Source organism: Suricata suricatta, chromosome 10 (assembly GCF_006229205.1).
Source record: "Suricata suricatta isolate VVHF042 chromosome 10, meerkat_22Aug2017_6uvM2_HiC, whole genome shotgun sequence".
NCBI classification, from domain to species: Eukaryota; Metazoa; Chordata; class Mammalia; order Carnivora; family Herpestidae; genus Suricata; species Suricata suricatta.
This window is the reverse complement of record NC_043709.1, coordinates 61,842,859-61,861,984: the sequence shown is the minus strand read 5'-3', so window position 1 is coordinate 61,861,984 and position 19,126 is coordinate 61,842,859. Positions and strand designations below refer to the sequence as shown.

The 19,126-nt window shown below is 56.5% G+C and overlaps 2 protein-coding genes across 3 annotated transcripts in view; both read left to right on the top strand.

Annotated features, from left to right (window-relative positions):
* The window catches only part of ACVR1B (activin A receptor type 1B), a 33,328-nt gene extending 31,130 nt beyond the window's left edge, over nt 1-2,198 (top strand). For both annotated transcript variants that reach the window (XM_029953591.1, XM_029953592.1), the window contains one exon: nt 1,149-2,198. In XM_029953591.1, the coding sequence (XP_029809451.1) occupies nt 1,149-1,274 (126 nt within the window). In that variant the 3' untranslated portion in view covers nt 1,275-2,198. The remainder of the gene's footprint in view (nt 1-1,148) is intronic.
* Nucleotides 2,199-12,511: 10,313 nt separating this feature from the next.
* The window catches only part of GRASP (general receptor for phosphoinositides 1 associated scaffold protein), a 7,580-nt gene continuing 965 nt past the window's right edge, over nt 12,512-19,126 (top strand). Inside the window, 8 exon segments of the mRNA XM_029953590.1 lie at nt 12,512-12,861; nt 14,945-14,994; nt 16,550-16,604; nt 16,711-16,813; nt 17,939-18,032; nt 18,134-18,200; nt 18,420-18,486; nt 18,930-19,124. Of these exon segments, the coding sequence (XP_029809450.1) occupies nt 12,610-12,861; nt 14,945-14,994; nt 16,550-16,604; nt 16,711-16,813; nt 17,939-18,032; nt 18,134-18,200; nt 18,420-18,486; nt 18,930-19,124 (883 nt within the window). The 5' untranslated portion in view covers nt 12,512-12,609.

Sequence of the window (19,126 nt, the reverse complement as noted above, 5' to 3'; positions counted from 1 at the left end):
TAAAAACCGAGTGGGAACCGTTAGACCTGTCTGACTAGAAATATGGCTGAGGACCCACAGGGACGAGCTGAGCTCTGTGGAAGAGTCAAATGGAGGCATCCATAAAAGAAGCCGAGCTCAGACTGGGTGCAGAATGGCGGGACAGGATTTAGAAGGCATGTCAGTGAGGGAGGTGGCCTTTCTAAAAACTCAGAAGGGAGGAGGCTGTGGAGGATTGGAATTTGGGAGCGATAGCAGAGGAAGTGGGGTAGGGACAGCATTGAGGGTAAATAATTGAAATGAGGACAAATTTTTGTTACAGGTTCCAAATAAACATGGCAGTCTGGGGTCTTGGAGTCTTCAGGGCCCTCTCGGCTCTTGGCTTTTAGGGACTCTAACCACTAGAGGGCATTTCTGCATTTAAGAACACAGTGCCTTAGCTTACATTTTAGGTGATGTCTTCTTGTTGCATAATAGAGCAGCATATTCCAAAATGTTCCTTGGAGCCCTCCAGTCAGGGTCTCAGAGGATGAGGCTGAGGCCGAAAGAGCTGGTCTTTGGCTGCCTCCACCCCACAACCTTCTCAGTCCGTTTTTGAAATTCTGAAAACCACTGGCCAAGGACAGCAGTCGGGGACCTTTGTGGCCCTCCGTGTCCAGTAGAGGTCCGTAGGTGACCTTCCAAATCCATCTGTTGGCCTGACCACAGGGGTCGCCTGTGTGGTCCAGGCAGTGGCAGTATAGCTTTCCACCTCTTGACAGGGTGGCTTTTCTGGGGCTCCTGTCCTGCTTCCCCCCACCTGTGTCCATGCACGTGAGCCCCGGGATTCCCGCCGTGTGCTCGCACCAATACCCATTCCTGCTGTGCCTGCTTCATGTGTTCCTTAAAAGAACACAATTAGCACGGAATCATACAAATGAAGAAGTTTCAGAGCGTGGGCGACTCCGGGTACCCCTGTCCAGAGCACCCCGATGGACTGCACTTGGCGGGGCAGTCGTCCCTTTCTCCTTGTCCCCTTGCGGGCCAAGGGGAGACGAGGCCCGCAAAGCGCTGCCTTGGGCTCAGGGGAGGGAGGTTGTGCCAGGCTCTGCCAAGAGAGGAGGAGGAGCAGGGCCAGGAGGGCCTCCCAGGGCAGGGCAGGCTGACTGGGGTCTGCGGTCTCTGTGCAGGCACTGCGGGTGATGGGGAAGATGATGCGAGAGTGCTGGTACGCCAACGGCGCGGCCCGCCTGACCGCCCTGCGCATTAAGAAGACCCTCTCACAGCTCAGCGTGCAGGAGGATGTGAAGATCTAAGCCTCTCCCCCCACACACGCAGCCCTGGCAGCGGGAACTACACACTCAGCTGCCGCAATGAGCGTACGAAGGAGGCCTACCTCTCGTTTCTGCCCAGCCCTCTGTGGCCAGGAGCCCTGGTCTGAAAGAGGGACAGAGCCCGGGAGACTCCCTCACTCCCATGTTGGGTTTGAGACACAGACACCTTTTATATTTACCTCCTAACGGCATAGAGACTCTGAGAGCGGATGGTGTGCAGAACTCGATGCCACAACTCAGACTGGCTGTAGTGGGAAGTCCCGCAAAACCCGGTGCATCTGGCGGATGGCCAGGGCGGCGACAGGCCCGGGAGGACCCTGGGGAAGCCGAGCGTTGCCTTTGCTGAGCAGCACCGGTGGGGTCCTCCAGGGACCAACTCCGGTGGCTCTCTGCGGTAGCCCAGAGGAGCCAAGTACAGACCCTGCCACCGGCAGCTCTGGGCCGCGTGCCCCCCTCCCATCTCACGCGGGACTCCGGAGGGCCCGCCAGCCGAGACGGGGCCTGCCACCTGTCTGTCCAGCTGTGTGTGCATGTGCCGAGGTGCGTCCCCTGTTGTGCCTGGTCCGTGCCACGCCCTTACACGTGTGTGTGTGCGTGTGTGTGTCTGTAGGTGTGCACTTACCTGCTTGAGCTTTCTGTGCATGTGCAGGTCGGGGTGTGGTCGTCCTGCCGTCTCTGCGTGCTGGTGCCTCTGTCTGGTAGTGAGCAGCGTCTCGTCGCCCTGGTGCCCTTCCCGGAGATCTCTCCCCTGGCCCCTTCCCCCCAGATCCCCCACACCACGGTGGGACCCCCTTCCCAGCAGGCTGCTCTGCCCGCCCATGTGTCAGCACCTCCATTTCAGACCTCGAACCAAAGCTGGCCCAGCTGTCCATGGCGGGTGGGGGACGATTTGGGGTCCAAATGTGAGGCAGGGATGGGCGGGGGTTGGGGGGGAGGGCAGGGCAAGAATCTCAGCAGAAGTCTTGGGTGTTGTGGTCAGCGGCAACCGTGGGAAATGAGCCAGCCCAAGGGCATCGTCCTCAACAGCGTCAAGGAAGGGCCAAGGGATTTGAGGCCCTGATCCTGGGACTCAGAGTGGAATGTCACATCTGTCTTTCATATCCCAGATTCTGGAAGCAGCAGTGTATATTTTTGGTGGTGATGGGTTTAGGGTGGGAAAGGGGAAGGAGGGCAGGCAGTGGGGAGGGAGTGGGGGGGGCATCTGCATGGGTCTTATACTGGATTATCTGATCGCCGTGGAGGGGAGATGAGAGACACGCACCCACTTCAGGGGCCCGTGGAAGGGCAAAGCCCGAGCCAAACCTGTTGTTTTAACCTGAGTGTAGTATTTAATGACGTCTAGAAGCACGGTTATGGGTGGTGGTTGGGTCAGCGTATCTTAGGTATAGAATAACTTTGAAGCCATAACTTTTAACTGGAGTGGTTTGGTTTGTTTTCTTTCTTTTCTTTTCTTTTCTTTTTAATTTTATTGGAAGGGTCTGAATTTTAACTTTTTTTAGTATTGTTAAGTTTTTATAAAAGGAAAACCATCTCTATGTGACGATTACCTCTTTGTTTTTAAAGAAATCGCTACAAAACAACCACAAAACAAAAATGCTCCAATCAAGCGCACATAGCTCAGTCACACTGGAAATGTTTGTCCTTGCACCTGAGCCTCTTCCCACCGAGCAGCGAGAGTCCCCTCCCTCTTTGCCCTGGAGGTTAGTCTCTCTTGCACTGTGTCCCGACCCCCCTTCTGTGAGTGGTTTTTGCTTCAGGGCCCTGGCCTTTCGTGCATTGGTCCAGCTGATCCAGCTGGTCGTGGCCTCTGCTCCAGGCGTTAACTCAGCAGATGTCTGCCTCACGCCTGTGGTGTGCCGGGCACTTGGAATACACGTGAGCAAGACGGGCTTCGGCCCTGCTCTTGGAGCACTGAAGAAGTTGCTGATTCAAGTTGGCGGGTGCCTGTTTCAAGACCAGAAGTTTGTCAAGTGGGTTCTGAGAGCCTTTTGAGCCTGGACCGATTGCTCTAGAAAAGACCACCAAGGACCAGGATGCCTCCCTACCCCCCAAAGAGCCTTTCAGTGGGCAGTGTGACCCTAAGTTACTGCATCATTCTGAGCCCCCCGCCTGCCCCCAGGGGAAGCATATGATGGATGCAGCCTGCCTCCAGCCCAGGGAGTCTCTGCCGCAGCTCGAGGAGGAGGGTCAAGCCTCTCCCCGCACCTGGGCCTGTCTGACGCTCCTGGTCTTCCTATTTATTCTCCCGACGTGTTGCTTCTTTCCTTGTGTTAAAGGAGATCTTTGCCTCACCCTTTGGGCCAATTTATTGGCTACTGACTAATTTCCCTGGAATACCAATGGTGTCATTAAGGGGACCTTCTTTCCCCACCCCTGCGCCCCCCCCTCACCTGCCTGCCCTGCAGCAGAACCAGGCAGGGTGTAGGTGGTAATGGAACTTCAACTCCTGCGCCCTAGCCACAACCAGCCTCTGGGATCTGCCAACACTCCTCGACCTGGGGATGCCCAAGCCACTAGCCTGCTCCCCAGGGGAACCTCCTGGCCTCACCACACCTTGGGGAAGACTGAGCGGTTTCTTGGGAAACTCCCACCCCCATGCCCACCACTCTTAACACCAAGAGTTAGGAGTCAGAGAGTTGGGGAGAAACTAAAGCCTAAAGCCGTGGCGTTTGGCCCCTGGGGCTAACCCTGATCCATAGGGCTACCTGCACCTCTGGATTCTGGATTCACAGACCAAGTCAAAGCCCGTTCTTACGTCGCCATCAAGGCCCCCGAACGGCATTCTCGGTACTTCTGTTTGTTTTTGTACATTTTATTAGAAAGGACTGTAAAATAGCCACTTAGACACTTTACCTCTTCAGTATGCAAATGTAAATAAGTTGTAATATAGGAAATCTTTTGTTTTAATATAAGAATGAGCCTGTCCAATTTCTGCTGTACATTATTAAAGTTTTATTCACAGAACTTTTCTGGTGCCCTGTCTGACATGTGGGCCTCCCAGCTCTTGTCAGGGAAGCGGGGAAGGGGACAGACATTCTGAGGTGGCCTTACTACCCTTCTCCTGGTCGGCAGAAATGATGACAGCATGTCACAGCAGGTGGCGTCAGAAGAAGGGCCGGTCTGGGTGGGTGGGGGGTGTCTTCCCCTCCCTGAGACGCGGAGCAGCCTGGCCCAGAGTGCGCAGAGCTGGGGGCAGGGATGCAAAACCCACACAACTCTTCTTGGGCGTTGTGTCTGCCTTTGCCTTTCAGCTTTTGTCTCCCAGTGCATCATCAACCAGCAAGTCTTGAAGGCTTCCTGAGAGCCCTACTTGGTTTGTGCTTCCCCCTTGCAGACTGGAGAGTAAGCGTGACTTTGGAGGCACTCGGGTGATTTGATATGGGAGTCCTCTGTGCTAACTCGTCTTTTCTGTGGGCGGGGGGGGGGCGGGCCGGCAGGTCTTTCCTCCTCTAGGCCATGGGAACCCAAGAGAGCAAGTTTAGCTGAGACCCTGGAGGTTGCCTAGCCCATCAGTGCCTGGCACTGGACTCCCACCCGTGCTGGCAGACCCGCGCCTTCACCCACAGGCAGCCCGCCCGGTAGCAGGCCTCTCCTGTGTGGGGCCAGGAAGCTTCCAGGTGACCTCTCTTCCATATAAGGTCCCTTCGGGTAATCTTAGTTAGCATTATTGAAAACTTCCTGTGTGGCTAAGCAATGAGCCCAGATTTGATCTGGGTGTACTAACTGCTCCAGTCCCCAAACAGCATTATTATCCTCCCTTTGCAGATTGGGGATGGAGGGTTAGAGAAGTCAATAAATTGTCAGTGTGGTTCACAGGGTGGAGAGACCTTTGGGCCAGGGTGTCTGGTCCCAGGCTGCACCTTCCCGCCAGCATGGTCCCAGTGTCCCTCCCCCGGGGCCAGCTGCTGTCCGCTGAGCCCAGCTAGAGCCTGGGGCTGGGAGGGCACGTGACATCCCTTTCAGACCTGGAAGCATAGGCTGGGCCAAGAGTCCCAGACTGTGCCTGACTCCTGCGGCTCACGTCTGAGGCCCCCAGGACTGCATCTCATGGGCTGAGGAAAGCCCAGCAGCCTTCTCCTTCATCCCGTATATGGAAAGTTGGTTATTTTGAACTCAAGTGCAAGACTTCTGTGTTTACCCTGTTAAATTTTACCAGAGAGTGTGCTCATTGCTCCCAGCCTGTCAGTATTTAAAAATTCTCATTGTTGGGGCACCTGGCTGGCCCAGCCGGTAGAGCATGCGACTCTTGGGGTTACAAGTTCAAGCTCCAAGCTTGAGTGGAAGAGATTACTTTAAAATAAAATCTAAGGGTAACTGGGTGGCTCAGTCACTTAAACATCCAACTCTTGATTTCGGCTCAGGTCATGCTCTCACAGTTTGTGGGTTCAAACCCTACATCGGGCTCTGTCTGCACTGATGGTGTGGAGCCTCCTTGGAATTCTGTCTCCCTCTCTCTGCCCCTCCCCATCTCTCTCTCCTTTTCTCTCTCAATAAATAAAAAATGTTAAAAAAATATTCTGTTATCCACAGTTTTCCATTGTTCTCTCCTCCGAGACTGTTGGGCTGGAGAAAATCAAGTGACTCACCTCTCAGAAGTTGGCTTTAAATTTGGCACATAACCTAGTAACCCAGATTAGCTGCTAATTAAATTGTCCTTGTGCCCTGGCCATAGTTCATTATGGACAGAGATAGCTGCAGAAGTCCTGGTATCTCTCAAGTGGCAAGGTGTTAAGTGTGGCTGCCGAAGCCCTCTGTTGAAAAAAGTGTAGTGGCTTGTAGTGACTCTCAACTTGGTTAAAAAGCCATCCTGTGACTAATCAATGATCTTGCCAGGCATGGACTGAAAATTCACCAGGCTGTGGATTGCAGCATCAGCTGTACCATTCTGAACATCAGAAGGGGAACTATTCTGGGATTCATGGTTACCAGCCATGCTTCACACCTTTGTAAGGCCGGTAATAGAGGAGACCTGAGTTCTTTTTAATAGTGTATTGCTTGGGGTTTTTTCCCCCCCCCACATCTTAAATTTTGGTCCCCGGCAGGTTGTGTCTTCTGATCTTTACTGTTTGGAGAACATCCTCACTAAATAGGACCAAAACAGAATGAAGAGTAAAGTCGTAGAATTCAGGAAGCCCTCAGGAACTTACGAGGGATGCAAAATGAAGGTGGCCTGAAGCAGGGAGGGCTCTGGATCAAGCCTGGAATGGTGTACTGGGGTTCTCCTGAGAGGCAGAACCGATAGGATGGAGGGAGGGAGGGAGGGATATTTTAAGGAGTTGACTCACTGGACTGTGGGGGCTGGCAAGTTTCAAATCAGGCTGACAGCTAGAGATCCAGAGGAAGGTTGATGTTGCAGTGTTGAGTCCAAAGGGAGTCTGGAAGCAGAATTCCTTCTTCAGGGAACTGCAAGTTTTTTAGGGCCTTCAGCTGATTGGATGAGGCCCATCCACGTTATGGAGGGTAATCTGCTTTACTCACCATCTGCTGATTGAAATTTAATCACATCTAAAACACGCCTTCCTCTTCGCAGCAACATCTAAACCTGTTCAATCAAGCAGTCAGCACCATGCCCCCGAAGTCACTGCACATCCCAGGGTCCGACAGGATGGGATTTAAGGGATATTGCAGAGAGCCTTGGGTCCATCTAGGAATGCTCCTTGGGAACCAAGGATGAGTGCTTAATGGGGTAGGAAGGTAGCCTAGGCTCTCTTTGATTTGCTGGGTACCCTAAATGTGTAAAGCGGGCAGAATACAGTCTATGGTCCTTGCCCTTCAAGACAGAGAGGGTTTGTACAGAGAGAACAAGAAGGCAGATCCTGGCCAGTCCCATTATAGAATTATATGTAATATAATTCTGTAGAAGGAAAGGGTGCATCCCGGACCTCCAGGGGCTCCCTGGCTGGCGGGATGGACTGGCATGTAGGTAACCACAATGGAGTGAGGTACATGCTAGGATAGAGGCACAAGACCGCCAGTAGGTTGGAGTCAAGGGAGGTGACATCTCTTGTGGGTACTGGCCTGCTGGCAGAGGAGAGGAGATGGTTTTAGTCAAAAAATGTGTCACAGTGCAAGAACCACAGATGTCCTCAGCTAAGGCTAGAGGTATGGGAGCCAGAGCTGTACTGAGGGAGTCTGTTGGGGCTGTCACCTGCTGAGGGAAAAAGACCTCATCCTGGGGGCCACAAGAGCTATCTGTTGTCCTGGGACTGCTGCCTCAGCCTGTGCAAATCAGCAGTGTTTCCTCTGGAGTCTGGACTTGATCTCCACATTGCTCTCAATAAGCATGCTTATGTGGAGTTGCCCATAACTTAAAACCTCTGTGAGCTTCCTGACTCCTGATGGAGGGGACAGGCCACTGGTGGGTTCTAGCCACAGAGGGAAGCAATCCTGTCTGTGTTCGGGATGATCACAGCGCAGCCTTTGGGAGGCAACCGCCGGGAGCAGGGGCAGCTGGAGGACAGCGGTAGAACGCACAGGTTCTGGGCGTGGTCAGGTGTGAACTGGGAGGGAAGAAGGGAACTGGCTTCCGTAGGGAGTCCACGGAGAACCATAGCTGGGTGCACAAGTCCCCTGCGGGAGGGACCCAGGGAAGAGCCACCAGAGCAGCTGTGTTTGCCAAGAGGGCGGAGCTCTAGGGTATCAAAGGCCCTAAGAACTGTCGTGGTTTTTTTTCCTAAAAAATATTTTTTAATGTTTACTTTTGAGAGAAAGAGAGACAGAGTGCGTGTGGAAAAGGGGCACAGAGAGAGGAATTGGAAGCAGGCTCCAGGCTCTAAGCTGTCAGCACAGAGCAACACAGGGCTTGAACTCACAAGCTGTGAGATCACAATCTGATCCAGAGTCGTACCCTTAACTGACTGAGCCAGCCAGGCGCCCAAGAATGGTTGTTTTCTGTCCTCGCTGTCTGCATGTGCTATGAAACAAGGCAGGTAAAGTAACATGTTCCCTGTGTCCTAGGAGCAGTACATGAGTGCTAAGAGGTGGGCTGGAGAGCTAACCCTCCCTTCTTCTGTCAACCTTGCCTGTTTACAGAGCTGGGGACACCCTGCTATCCCCACCCAAGAGGCAAGGTGGTCCTAGGCCACTGGGCCAGACTAGACCCAGAGGCCACCCATCTCCATCACAAGTAAATGACCATATCTGCTTCGCCCTTACTCCCAGCCCGCCTAGAATTGGCTTGTTGGGCCGTGTTAGATCCTCCCCGCCGCCAGGCTCCCCTGGGCCCGAGCACCACACCACACACAGACACCATCCAGTGGAAACTGTTGGGCAATAAGAGCCATTAAGAAAAACAACCACTCCCTGCCCAGTCAGCTGCCCACCGGCTGTCTGTGCCTCCCTCTGTGTCATGCAATTGGGGGCCCAGCCCCTCATTCCTGACCAGAGTGCCAGCTGAGTCCCAAGCCCTCTGTCTCCTAGTTCCCCAGCTTAGAAGCAGCAGCAGCACCCAGAGAGGAATCCCAGCGAGCTATCATTCACGCTCCCCGTTCTGGAATCAAGTGATGATGCTGGAGCAGACCCTGAGTTAGACTCCAGAGCAGCCTGAGCTGCTGGAGCTCTCGCCCTGCGTGCTCTGACTTCCTGATGGCACCCTAGAGCTTGAACATGATGCAGCTCACCCCACTTCCCCCACCGGGGACCGTTGACTATTAGGGGAGGGGGCTTTCGCAGACCTGTCCATTAGGTGAGCCCCCGCCACACACAGCAAGCCCTACCCCGAGAGCTAAGAGCCACGGCAACCGGAGCGAATGGAGGACAAGCTGGGAAGCTCATTCTCAAAGACAGACTGGCTCCGGGATGAGACACAGATTGAGTGCACATGTCTGAGGAGCCAGAGCCATGGGGCTTTTGCAGGGAGGCCTCCCGGAGGGAGGTGTCCCAGCAGGCAGTTGCAGGCAGCATGTGCAGCCTGCTCCTCCCATCCTCCCCTCTGGGAGCTCTAAGGAGCTGCGGAAAAGAGGATGGGGGAGCAGATGCGATGCAAGAGACTCCGAGCTTAGGAGGAGGTCGTGGGGGGAGAGGGGAGGCAAATCCCCAGTGACCTCTTGTGTCTGCCGTGTGGCGCTGCTGCACGGAGGAGGCCCCTTCAGCTGTCTGCCTTCTTCGTGGTGAATTTCACCTGCAGCCCCGCAGCCCTGATGGAGATCAAGAATGCAGTGTCCTAACTGTGACAGCCGAGAGACTCCGGAACTCCATGGCCAGCAGGTAGCTTGGCGTCTCAGTGGGACACAGACCCTCTTGGGCAGGAGAGGAGATGTGGGGGATCCCTAAACCCCTCTCAGATTCCAAGTGCAGTCTGGCACTAGCCAGACAGCCCTTCACTCTGGTTTGAAGATTTTCCACTTAAAGACCAGTGGCCACCAGAGGGCATCACCACTCCATAGTGTGGCATCCTGGGCTCCCCATACCCCTCCCTGGAGAAACTGAGGAGATTGAGAGAAGGAGGCAAGCACGCATCTCCCAGGGGAGCAACCAGCAGCCCAGTAGTCTCTGGAGTCCGGAGACCTTGGATCTGGTGGGTACTAGTGCCTGGCCTGCCCCCATTCTTCCCTCCCTGGCCTCAGTTTGCTTTCTGTGTTCAATGAGTGCTTGGACCACATTGTATCATTCCCTGGCCACAAGACAGGCCCTTCCTTTCCAGCTCTTAGATTCCAGGATTGAGCTACACAGAAATTGCATTTCCTGGGCCCACACTTGGTCTTGGGTTCTCTGGAGCTCTGCCTGGAAGAGGGGGAAACCTGAAGGAGGAATGTCTTTTATATATTTATTTATTATAAGAGAGAGACCACATGCCAGCAGGTGGAGGGGCGAGAGAGGGAGAAAGAGAATCCCAAGCAGCCTCCACACTGTCAGCACAGAGCCTGACATGCGGCTCAATCCCATGAACTGGGAGATCATGACCCGAGCTGAAATCAAGAGTTGGATGCTCAACCGACTGAGCCACCCAGGCACCCCTGAAGGAGGAATGTTATAACAGGGCTGTGACACCCATGGCATTTACTTCTCCAGCTTTCAGACAAGGTGGTGTCCTTTAGGTCATCCCCTGGGATTGGTGGGGTGGTGGTCCTTCCCACAAGAGATTGGACAAGGTGCCCTTTTGCTGGTCTCTTCGGGGATAAGCATAGGAGTAAAGAGAATAGAAACCATTGCGTCTCCTGCCTTTGCTCTCCTGCCCATCCCCACCCCCACCCCCACCCCCACCACAGATGCCGTCTGTCAGGAGCAGGCAGCAGACGGTCCAGGGGTCCATCTGTGCTCATGCTTCACAATAGAGTCCCATGTTTCCCCACCAACACCCCCTCGGCCCCTCAGCTGATGGCCACTTGGTGGTGCCAAGGGGGAGGTGGGAGGAAGGAGAGGAAGGCACTAAGCTCTTGGCTCCCAGCAGCCCCCAGTCTACCCTCTGCCCCCCACCCAGGGAGCATCCCACCATCTGGACTTGTGTAATTACTGAGGGGCGGCGCAGACCCCTCCCACCCATACCTCCTGTAGGAGCTGGGGCCCCAGGGACTGGGGGCTGGGGGAAAGATAGAGTCAAGGAGACAAGCACAGAGACTAAGACAGACCGGGGCACTGAGAGAGGAGACAGCCTTTCCTTCCTGGCCTCTCTTGTTGGATGTGGCCATTTGCCTCTCTATACTGCTCATGCCACCAGTCTAACGCAGCACATGTACATATAACCGGACCCATAGCCTCTGTAACCCTAGTGCCCAGCTGGCACCTGGCATGGAACAGGGCATAAATGTAGGCTGAAGGAGGAACTGAAGAAGACAGCATCACATAGGGGTCGGGATGGCAGGCTCTGGCACCAGGCAGCCTGGGTTTGAACCTCAGTTCTGCCACTCAGTGGCCTAGAGCAAGTCACTTAACCTCTTTGGGCCCCAGTTTCCTCGTCTGTGAGGTAGTGATTTCCTAGGGTTGTTAGGAAGGCCAAATGAGTTAACACATGTATGTAACAGTACACGCAGAACAGTGTGTCCGGCACATGCTAAATGCTCAATAAATGTCAGCTGTAAAGGCATAACATGGATTTGGGAAGATTGGAGGAGAAGGGGACAGATGGGGACTGTACCTCCCCAGCCGCTGTTTGGTGGCCAATGGTGGGATGCGGAGGCCCCCAGCTGGTGATGCTGACGCCTTGTGGTGGCTAGCTGCTCTTTAGACGCCAAGATTGGCCTTCCACTTCCTCCTCTCACTTCTTATTTGGGCACCACTGACGACAGAGACTTCAGCTGGGCTGTCCCAGTCTCTCCCACTGCCTGGCAGCCTCGGTAACATAGGGCGGGGTTGGCGGGGGGCGGGGGGGGGGCGGAGGAGGGAGTGGGGGAGATGGTCCCAAAGACAGGGTCAGAGAATGGTTGAGAACATCCTCCAACCCTGAGCACCCACTCAGCTCAGGCGCATTCCCCTCTCCATGAGTCAAGGACACATAGTTAAGATCTTTCTGCTTGGAGACGGAGTATCTGAGCTCCATAAGGAGCTGGGAGAAAGTTTATCCAGGAGGGACCACTCCAGACCCTCTGAGGGGACATGCCAGAACTACGCCCACGGCTTCCTGGATTTTCACCACTTGCGTCTCCCCTTGACAGAGAAGAGGAGGCAGCCTCTTATCACCTCTTCTGGGGCAGCAGCGTACAGGGGAGGTCCGGGGCCCTCACTCCCTGCGGGGTTCTGCAGTCAGCTCAGGGGTATCTCTAACCTTCTTCAGGGACCTTCCTTCCCTTGCTTTGTACATCCCCTTCCCCCTGCACAGCGCAGCCACCACTCTCCCCCTTCCTTAAGGCCTCCTGTAGACCCCTGGATCTCCTAGACTTTCCCTGAGCCTCCCAACCTCCTTACAATGACCCCTTTCTGTACCCTCACCACCTGATTCTCCATGCATCTCCGAAGCCATCCATCTCTAAATTTTCAAATCTCGTGCACAAGCCCCTTCACACACACACACACACACACACACACACACACATCCCCTCTTCGGGTATCGCGGAGACCCCTTTGGCCCCGCCCCAGGATGCCTGTCCCCACTCCTCCGAGGCTAGGCTTTCCCCTAGAGGGCATTCCGGTCCTTAAGATTTTCCCTAGCAAGCCAGGCGTGAGGCGGACGCTGTGGGCGGGGCTCCGGGGCAGTGCCCCCCCGGGGGGCGGGGCCTGCCACTGTAGGGGCAAGGCCACCGGAGGCCGTCCCCCGGCCCGCCCAGCTCGCGGATCCTATAAAGGGAAGCGACCTGCTAGCTCGCCGGGCAGGCATCCCCGAGCCGCTGGTGTTCTCGTCGCTCGGAGCGAGCGCCGCCTCCGAGGGTCGCCGGGCGCCGGAGCCATGACTCTCCGCAGACTCAGGAAGCTTCAGCAGAAGGAGGAGGCGGCGGCCTCCCCGGACCCCGCCGCCCGGGCTCGCGACTCGGAAGTCGCTCCTGCCGCTCCGGCCCCGACCCCAGCCTCTGGTCCCCGTGCTGCGGCCGCCAGCCCCGGGGCACCCGGGGACGAACTGTACGCGGCGCTGGAGGACTATCACCCGGCCGAGCTGTATCGCGCGCTCGCCGTGTCCGGGGGCACCCTGCCCCGCCGAAAGGTGCGTCCCCACCCCCCAATTCCTATGGGGCTCCCCCAGCTCTAGAGTACCGTCTGGTGTTCCTGCCCCGAGACCTGCTCAGCCCCGCAACATCCCGAATCTGTGCCCGCTGACCCCACAATATATTCCTCAGGGGCCACCGGGTCCCCCACCTTCTTCCCCAGCCCGCTCTTCCCCACCGACACGTTTCAGAACCTGCTGTCCTTCGGCCGGTCTCTCGGCCCCCCGCCTCCACGCCGCCCTCAATCTCGGCGGCTCCCCACTCCACTCCACGCGCCGCTGTCGCGTCTCGCTCCTCGCCTTCCCGACTCCTCCCGAGCACCCCCTTCCCCTACTCGCTCCAGCTGGCCCTCAGCACCCCCGTGCCCCGCCCCCCCGCCCCTCCACCTCCCGGCTCAGGTGTCTCTAGGCCCCCAGGCCCCCCCCCCCGCCTGGGCTTCTCCGTTTGGAACGAGGAGGCCTAGAGCTGGGCTCCCGCCCCTCCCCAGGACGAGCTGAGGGTCCGAGAGTCCCGGGGGGATAGAGAGGCGGGTGGACGAGAAAGTGTGGCCCCGCGGACTCTCGAGAGCTCACCCTTCTGAGGGGACGCCCGGATTGCTGGGCTCCGGGCCTGCCGCTTTGCCTTGCGTCCGAGGTGCGGGACACGAGGCTACCGCTCCTGGGACTAAGCTGGGACCGGACGCGGTAGGAGGGGTCGCAGGGCGCCCGCGGGGCAGGAAGGATGCGAGCCGCGCCCGCCCTCTTAGTCTCCCCCTCCTCGAGGCTCTTCCTCTGGCCTGGGGGGACCTGAGCATTCAGAAAAGGAGACACAAGACCCAGGTTAAGGGCGGGGGGGGGGGGGAACTGGTGGCCTTCCCTGCTCAGCACCCCACCCTGGCCCTTGGCTCCCCCCACCCCACACACAATGAACAGCTTGTTGAGAATTTGCATTTTATGAAAATCGGGTTGAAAGACAAAGGGGTCTCTCTATGCTGCCCAGTCCTTCCACCCTGGCCCATTGGGAACTCCCCCCACCCCTGAGGCCAGTCTTTGGTTCTGGAGAAAGAGGGCTCACTTCACTTTCTAGCCTCGGAGCAGCCTTGGGGGAGGGTTAACTAGGGCACTGACCAGGAAGGCCCTGGGCTGTTGAGGGCACATGGGACAAGGGCTGGCCCGGGATGGCTTCTCCCAAGGACCAATAATTTAGGGAGGGAGAGAGACTAGTTTCTCAAAGGCCCTAAGGAGGCAGGAACCCTCAGCTCTGACATTCCCTGCCACCACCCCCACCCCCGGCCAACCAAACAAAACCTTCTAATCTCTCTCCTAAGTATAGTGAGACTTAAGGACAAGTTTGAGATCTGTGTTTTTTGTTTTTGTCCCAGAGAGCAAGAACTACATAGCAAGGTAGAGAGACACAGGTGGAGGTGGGTGTAGCTGGCCACCAGCAGCTGGGACCCACAGTCGCTCCCTGAAACTGTCTGTACTTGGGGGACGGGGTTGGCCCTACTGTCCCCTGCCTTTCCATGTTCAGGCTGGGCTTGCTGGTCCCTCCACACTTGGGGCTCTGACCCCAGCTCCCTCAAGTCACTGTCTGTGGCTGAGAAGTTAAGGAGGAGATGCCCCACTGGCAGGGGGGTCTCTGGAGTACCTTGAGAGGCAAGCCCAGGAAACCCCAGTACTTCTTGGGGAACATCTGGAAAGAGCCCCTGCCTCAGCTTGCCGGGTTTGGGAGACCTGAGCCCTGCAGACATACGTCCTGAGCGTAGAGACTATTCTATCTAGACCAATGAGTCCCCCTTGCCCCCCAACCTGGGAGCTAGCACAGGGCTTAGTGGTTCATGCGTCTGGAAACTGGTAGGACTGTTGTGTTCCCACAATCTCCCTTATGGGATAGAGCCTTAGGGACAATTGTGGAGTGATGCTAGAGTGGCACTCGGCAAATAGTTACACTGGCAGCAAAGCAGGTGTGGATCTGGGACTGGCCAGGCCGGTAACAGGAAGTGAGGTGCAGTCCAGGGCTGGAACCCAGGGGAAGGACCTCCTAGAATAGGATTCTTAGTACTTCCCCCCTCACCTGTTCCTTCCTCTCTGTTTTCCCACCTAGGGCTCGGGCTTCCGCTGGAAGAATCTCAGCCAGAGTCCCGAACAGCAGCGGTGAGTCACCAGCACCCCAGCCCCTGCCCTGGTCCAAAAGGGTTAAGTGCTGGGGTGGGGAGTGGGGGGCAGCACGACAGTGTGTTGGCCCCAGGGGCGTCACTCTCCCACTCCCCTTCAGCACTGCTCCCTTACTAGGAGTGAGGGGCAGGTGGGGGTGTAGGCTGTGCTAAGGGGGTGGCAGAGAAAGGAGGTAGGGACTTTTGAGTCATCAGGTGTTCCTCATGCCACCCGCAGTCCCTGCCAGTTACCCCTCCCCAGGGAGATTTGGATCTGGAAGGTGGAGGAAGTAGAAGCCCTCAGGCTCCCTGAGTTCTCCGAGCCCCAGCAAGCCCCGAGGGCCCAGACCACAGCCCAGCTGTGTCCAGCTGCTTGAGTCTGGCGGTGCTGGTCCCAGCCTGTGGTGGCCCCCTTAGGAAGCATCCGAGGGGAGGGGAAGGAGCAGGCGCTGACCTCGAGCCTTGGGCTGGCCCTGGCCCTGGCCCATGCAGATTTGGGCCTGGCTGCTAAAACAGATCAGCTGACTACAGCCTGCTAGCTCCATTGGCCTGTTTGGCCCTTGAGCTAAGAGTTGTTTTTATATTTCTAAAGGGTTGTAAAAATAAAAACAAAGAACAATGTATGACACAGGCGAATGGAGCCCACAAAGGGAGCCTAAAATATTTACTATCTGGCCCTTTACAGAAAAAGTTTGCCAACACTCGCAGCAACCCAGAGAGTGTTGGGGTAACAGCACTACAGTCCCCCTAGGCTCCCCAGCTGGCACAGAGGGGGAAAGGCTGGGGAGGAGTGGGGAGAAGTCAGGGCTAGGAATTGCAGTGCAGCATTTGGGGGCATCTGGGTCAGGCTGGGAGCTGTGGGCCTGGGACTCAAGGGCCTTTCTGAGGCCGAGACCTGAAGGGGCCTTTGGAGGCTGCTTTCACTCTGCCCCTGGCCAGGGCGGGAAGGAAGGGGGTGGGGGTGGGCAGAGGAAACTCTGGGCTCCCCCAGCAGGCGAGGATCTGGAGCTGCTCCAGACCATTGTGTCCAGTGGGCAGGCCTTCAGTGCGGGAAGGGGCGGCCTTGAGGCTCCCTTCCCCCGAGCCTCACATCTGGTGGGCTGGCCCTCCGCAGCTGGGAGGAGCAGCTGTGGTCTGGGCAGCCTCGTGACTGGCCTCTGGGGGTGGGGCCAGCCCTCTCCCCAAGGCTGTGGAGCCGAGAGGCTCAGGGCTGGGGCCGGAATTTAGGGCCTCAGCTAGTCCATGAGTGGTCCTCCAGAGCTCACTGGAAAGCTGGAGGGGTGGCTGAAAAACTCTGGTAGCCCATTCTGTCTGGGGGCCAGCCATTTCCAGTGGCTGGAATCTAGACTGATTCTTTGTGGCTCCGTGGGGCTGATTTCAGCTGGGGATCAGGGTGGGCATTTCAACAACCTACGGGGAGAGTGCATGGTCGCTGGAGACAGTGCCTGGATGTTCTAGAGCAGACCCCAACATCAGCGGAAGACCACGCTATGGGACCACCAAACTCCTCTTAATCCTGACAGTCTTGATGAGATGGCCCCTGTGTCCACTTGCAGGAAAGTGCTGACTTTGGAGAAGGAGGAGAACCAGACCTTCGGCTTTGAGATCCAGGTGGGAGAAGCTGGGTACAGAGGGGAATGCCGGAGTGGGAGGCCACTCTGACAGATGGCCGGACACTGCCACACCCCTGGCTGATGGGCCCCTTGTCTTGTTACAGACATACGGCCTTCACCACCGGGAGGAGCAGCGTGTGGAGATGGTGACGTTTGTCTGCCGGGTTCATGAGTCCAGCCCTGCCCAGCTGGCTGGGCTCACACCAGGTGAGGCCCGAGCTCAGAACACAGGGCTCTGGGAAAGGGGTAGAACCTTACTCGAAAGCAGAGGGGGTGAGAACTTTCTTTTGAAATCCATTTCCCTTCCTCTTCCTGTTTTGAGAAGGCCAAGAAGACTGGATAGAGTCTGGACTTTAGATCCAGGCAAATTTACCATTTACTCTGGGACATCGAGCAGCCCCATCTGCGAAATGGGGGCAGTAACATGCCAAGGGGTTCCCTAGGCAGAGCTAGGACCTGGTAAATGGCAAATGTTGCTGCTGTGGTTTTGTCTGTTCTGGGCAATCTGGCCACTCCAGCTCAGGCAGGAGCTGGGGATGGTGTGACATTCCATTACATCTGCTTGATATTGGACATTAGTACCTCTCCTGTGCCGACCTGGCCCAACTCTGGGGTACCTATGTGACTTCCTCTAACAAGTAAATGGTGCCTCCATTGGGGGGCCCTTGGGATTAGCCAACTCTAGAGTCCCCAGGTCCCAGGAAGGGGATTGAGACTGCATGAACTGAGCCCCCTTCCATGACCACTTTCTTCTCTAAGCCTGCACGCCCTTGCCCACTCACCAGCAGCCCCTGGTAGCCCAGTGGTGTAGTGCAACTTGGCAAAATAGTTTCATATTCACTCTCCCTCTTGATCCCTGAAGTAGCCACAGTAGGGATCCGCACCCCCTTTTTACAGATGGGAAATGGGCCTTAGAGATGGTGGCTTGCCCTGTCTGAGGTCAGAAGGCTCCGCAGTGGCACAGGGTGTCAGAAGCTGAGGCCTCTCTCGCCTGGGCCACTTTTGGCGCCCAGCTTGGTGCTACTCACCCTGACCTCTTCCTGTCCTGGATGGGTCTCATGATAGCTTGTGGGCCAGACAGAAATAACCAACTCTGGGGGCAGCCCAGGGTTGCCAAGAGCACTCAGCCCCTGGGGACAGTTTCCGGAGGGTGGAGTAAAGGTGTGGGGGGCTGGGGCCAGGACAGGGTTTCCACATAGCCATCGGAATGAGTGGTAGGAGGGAATTCAGGAACCTTCTGTGGAGTTATTACCCCTAGCCAGAAAGGGTAGGGGGCTGGAATCCCTCCATCATGCCCCATGGAACACAGGCTCACCCCTCTCTGCCTGGCAGGGGACACCATCGCCAGTGTCAATGGCCTGAACGTGGAAGGTATCCGGCATCGGGAGATTGTTGACATCATTAAGGCGTCTGGCAACGTTCTCAGGTATGTCTGGGTGCTGACGTCCTGAGGACTCCTGAGCTCAGCTTCTCCTTGTTTCCACACTCTGTGAGCTCACTCAGCCTCTGATTCCCCAACCTCCTCAGGCTGGAAACTCTGTATGGGACGTCAATTCGGAAGGCTGAACTGGAGGCTCGTCTGCAGTACTTGAAGGTAAGGCAGCCCAGATAATGTCCAGCCTCCGCCCTCTTCTTCCCAAGCTTCTGACCCTCCAGCTGCCACTCTTTTTTTGGGGGGTAGGGGCATTTATCTGCCCAAACAGACATTTCACTTAAGATTTCTTCTGTGCACTGCCAGATCCCTTAGTCCATACCCACCTCCTGCTTGTTTCTTGCTAGCTCCTGACGTTGAGGCGGGGGGTGTCTCTTGCAGCAAACCTTGTATGAGAAGTGGGGAGAATACAGGTCCCTAATGGTCCAGGAGCAGCGGCTGGTGCATGGTGAGTAGATTGGGGGTGCCAAGGGTCCCTTTCACCCCTATTCCTATCCCTAGGCATGCTTCCCCCTCAGCACTCGTGGGTTACTTCCCTCTCCAAAGTGAGGAAATGTTTGTTGAGCTACTACTCAGTACAATGTTGCCCTGGGCCGCTGCACACACATTTTTAGTTCCTTCTGGCAAAAGCCTTCTGAAGGTGAGCGTTAGTATCATCTCCATTTTACAGATAGGAACAGCGAGGCTCAGTGAGCTGGTTTCAAATCCTGTCCGGGGCTCTTGTGTCACAGCAGTCCTCATGAGGACTTGAGCGTATAATTCCTGTTTTACAGAGGAGGGAAAAGGGGCTGAAGGCCAGGGGTCACACGGATGCTGGGTAGGAAGGAGCTGAGGTCCCCACTACAACTCTCTGACTGCCCTTCCTCGCGTCTTCCGCCCCCGTGTCTGCAGGCCTGGTGGTGAAGGACCCGAGTATTTATGATACACTGGAGTCGGTGCGCTCCTGCCTGTATGGCGCGGGCCTGCTGCCCGGGTCGCTGCCCTTCGGACCCCTGCTGGCCGCGCCCGGGGGTCCCCGCGGGGGCGCGCGGCGGGCAGGGGGCGACGTAGACGACGCCGTCTACCACACGTGCTTCTTCGGGGGCGCT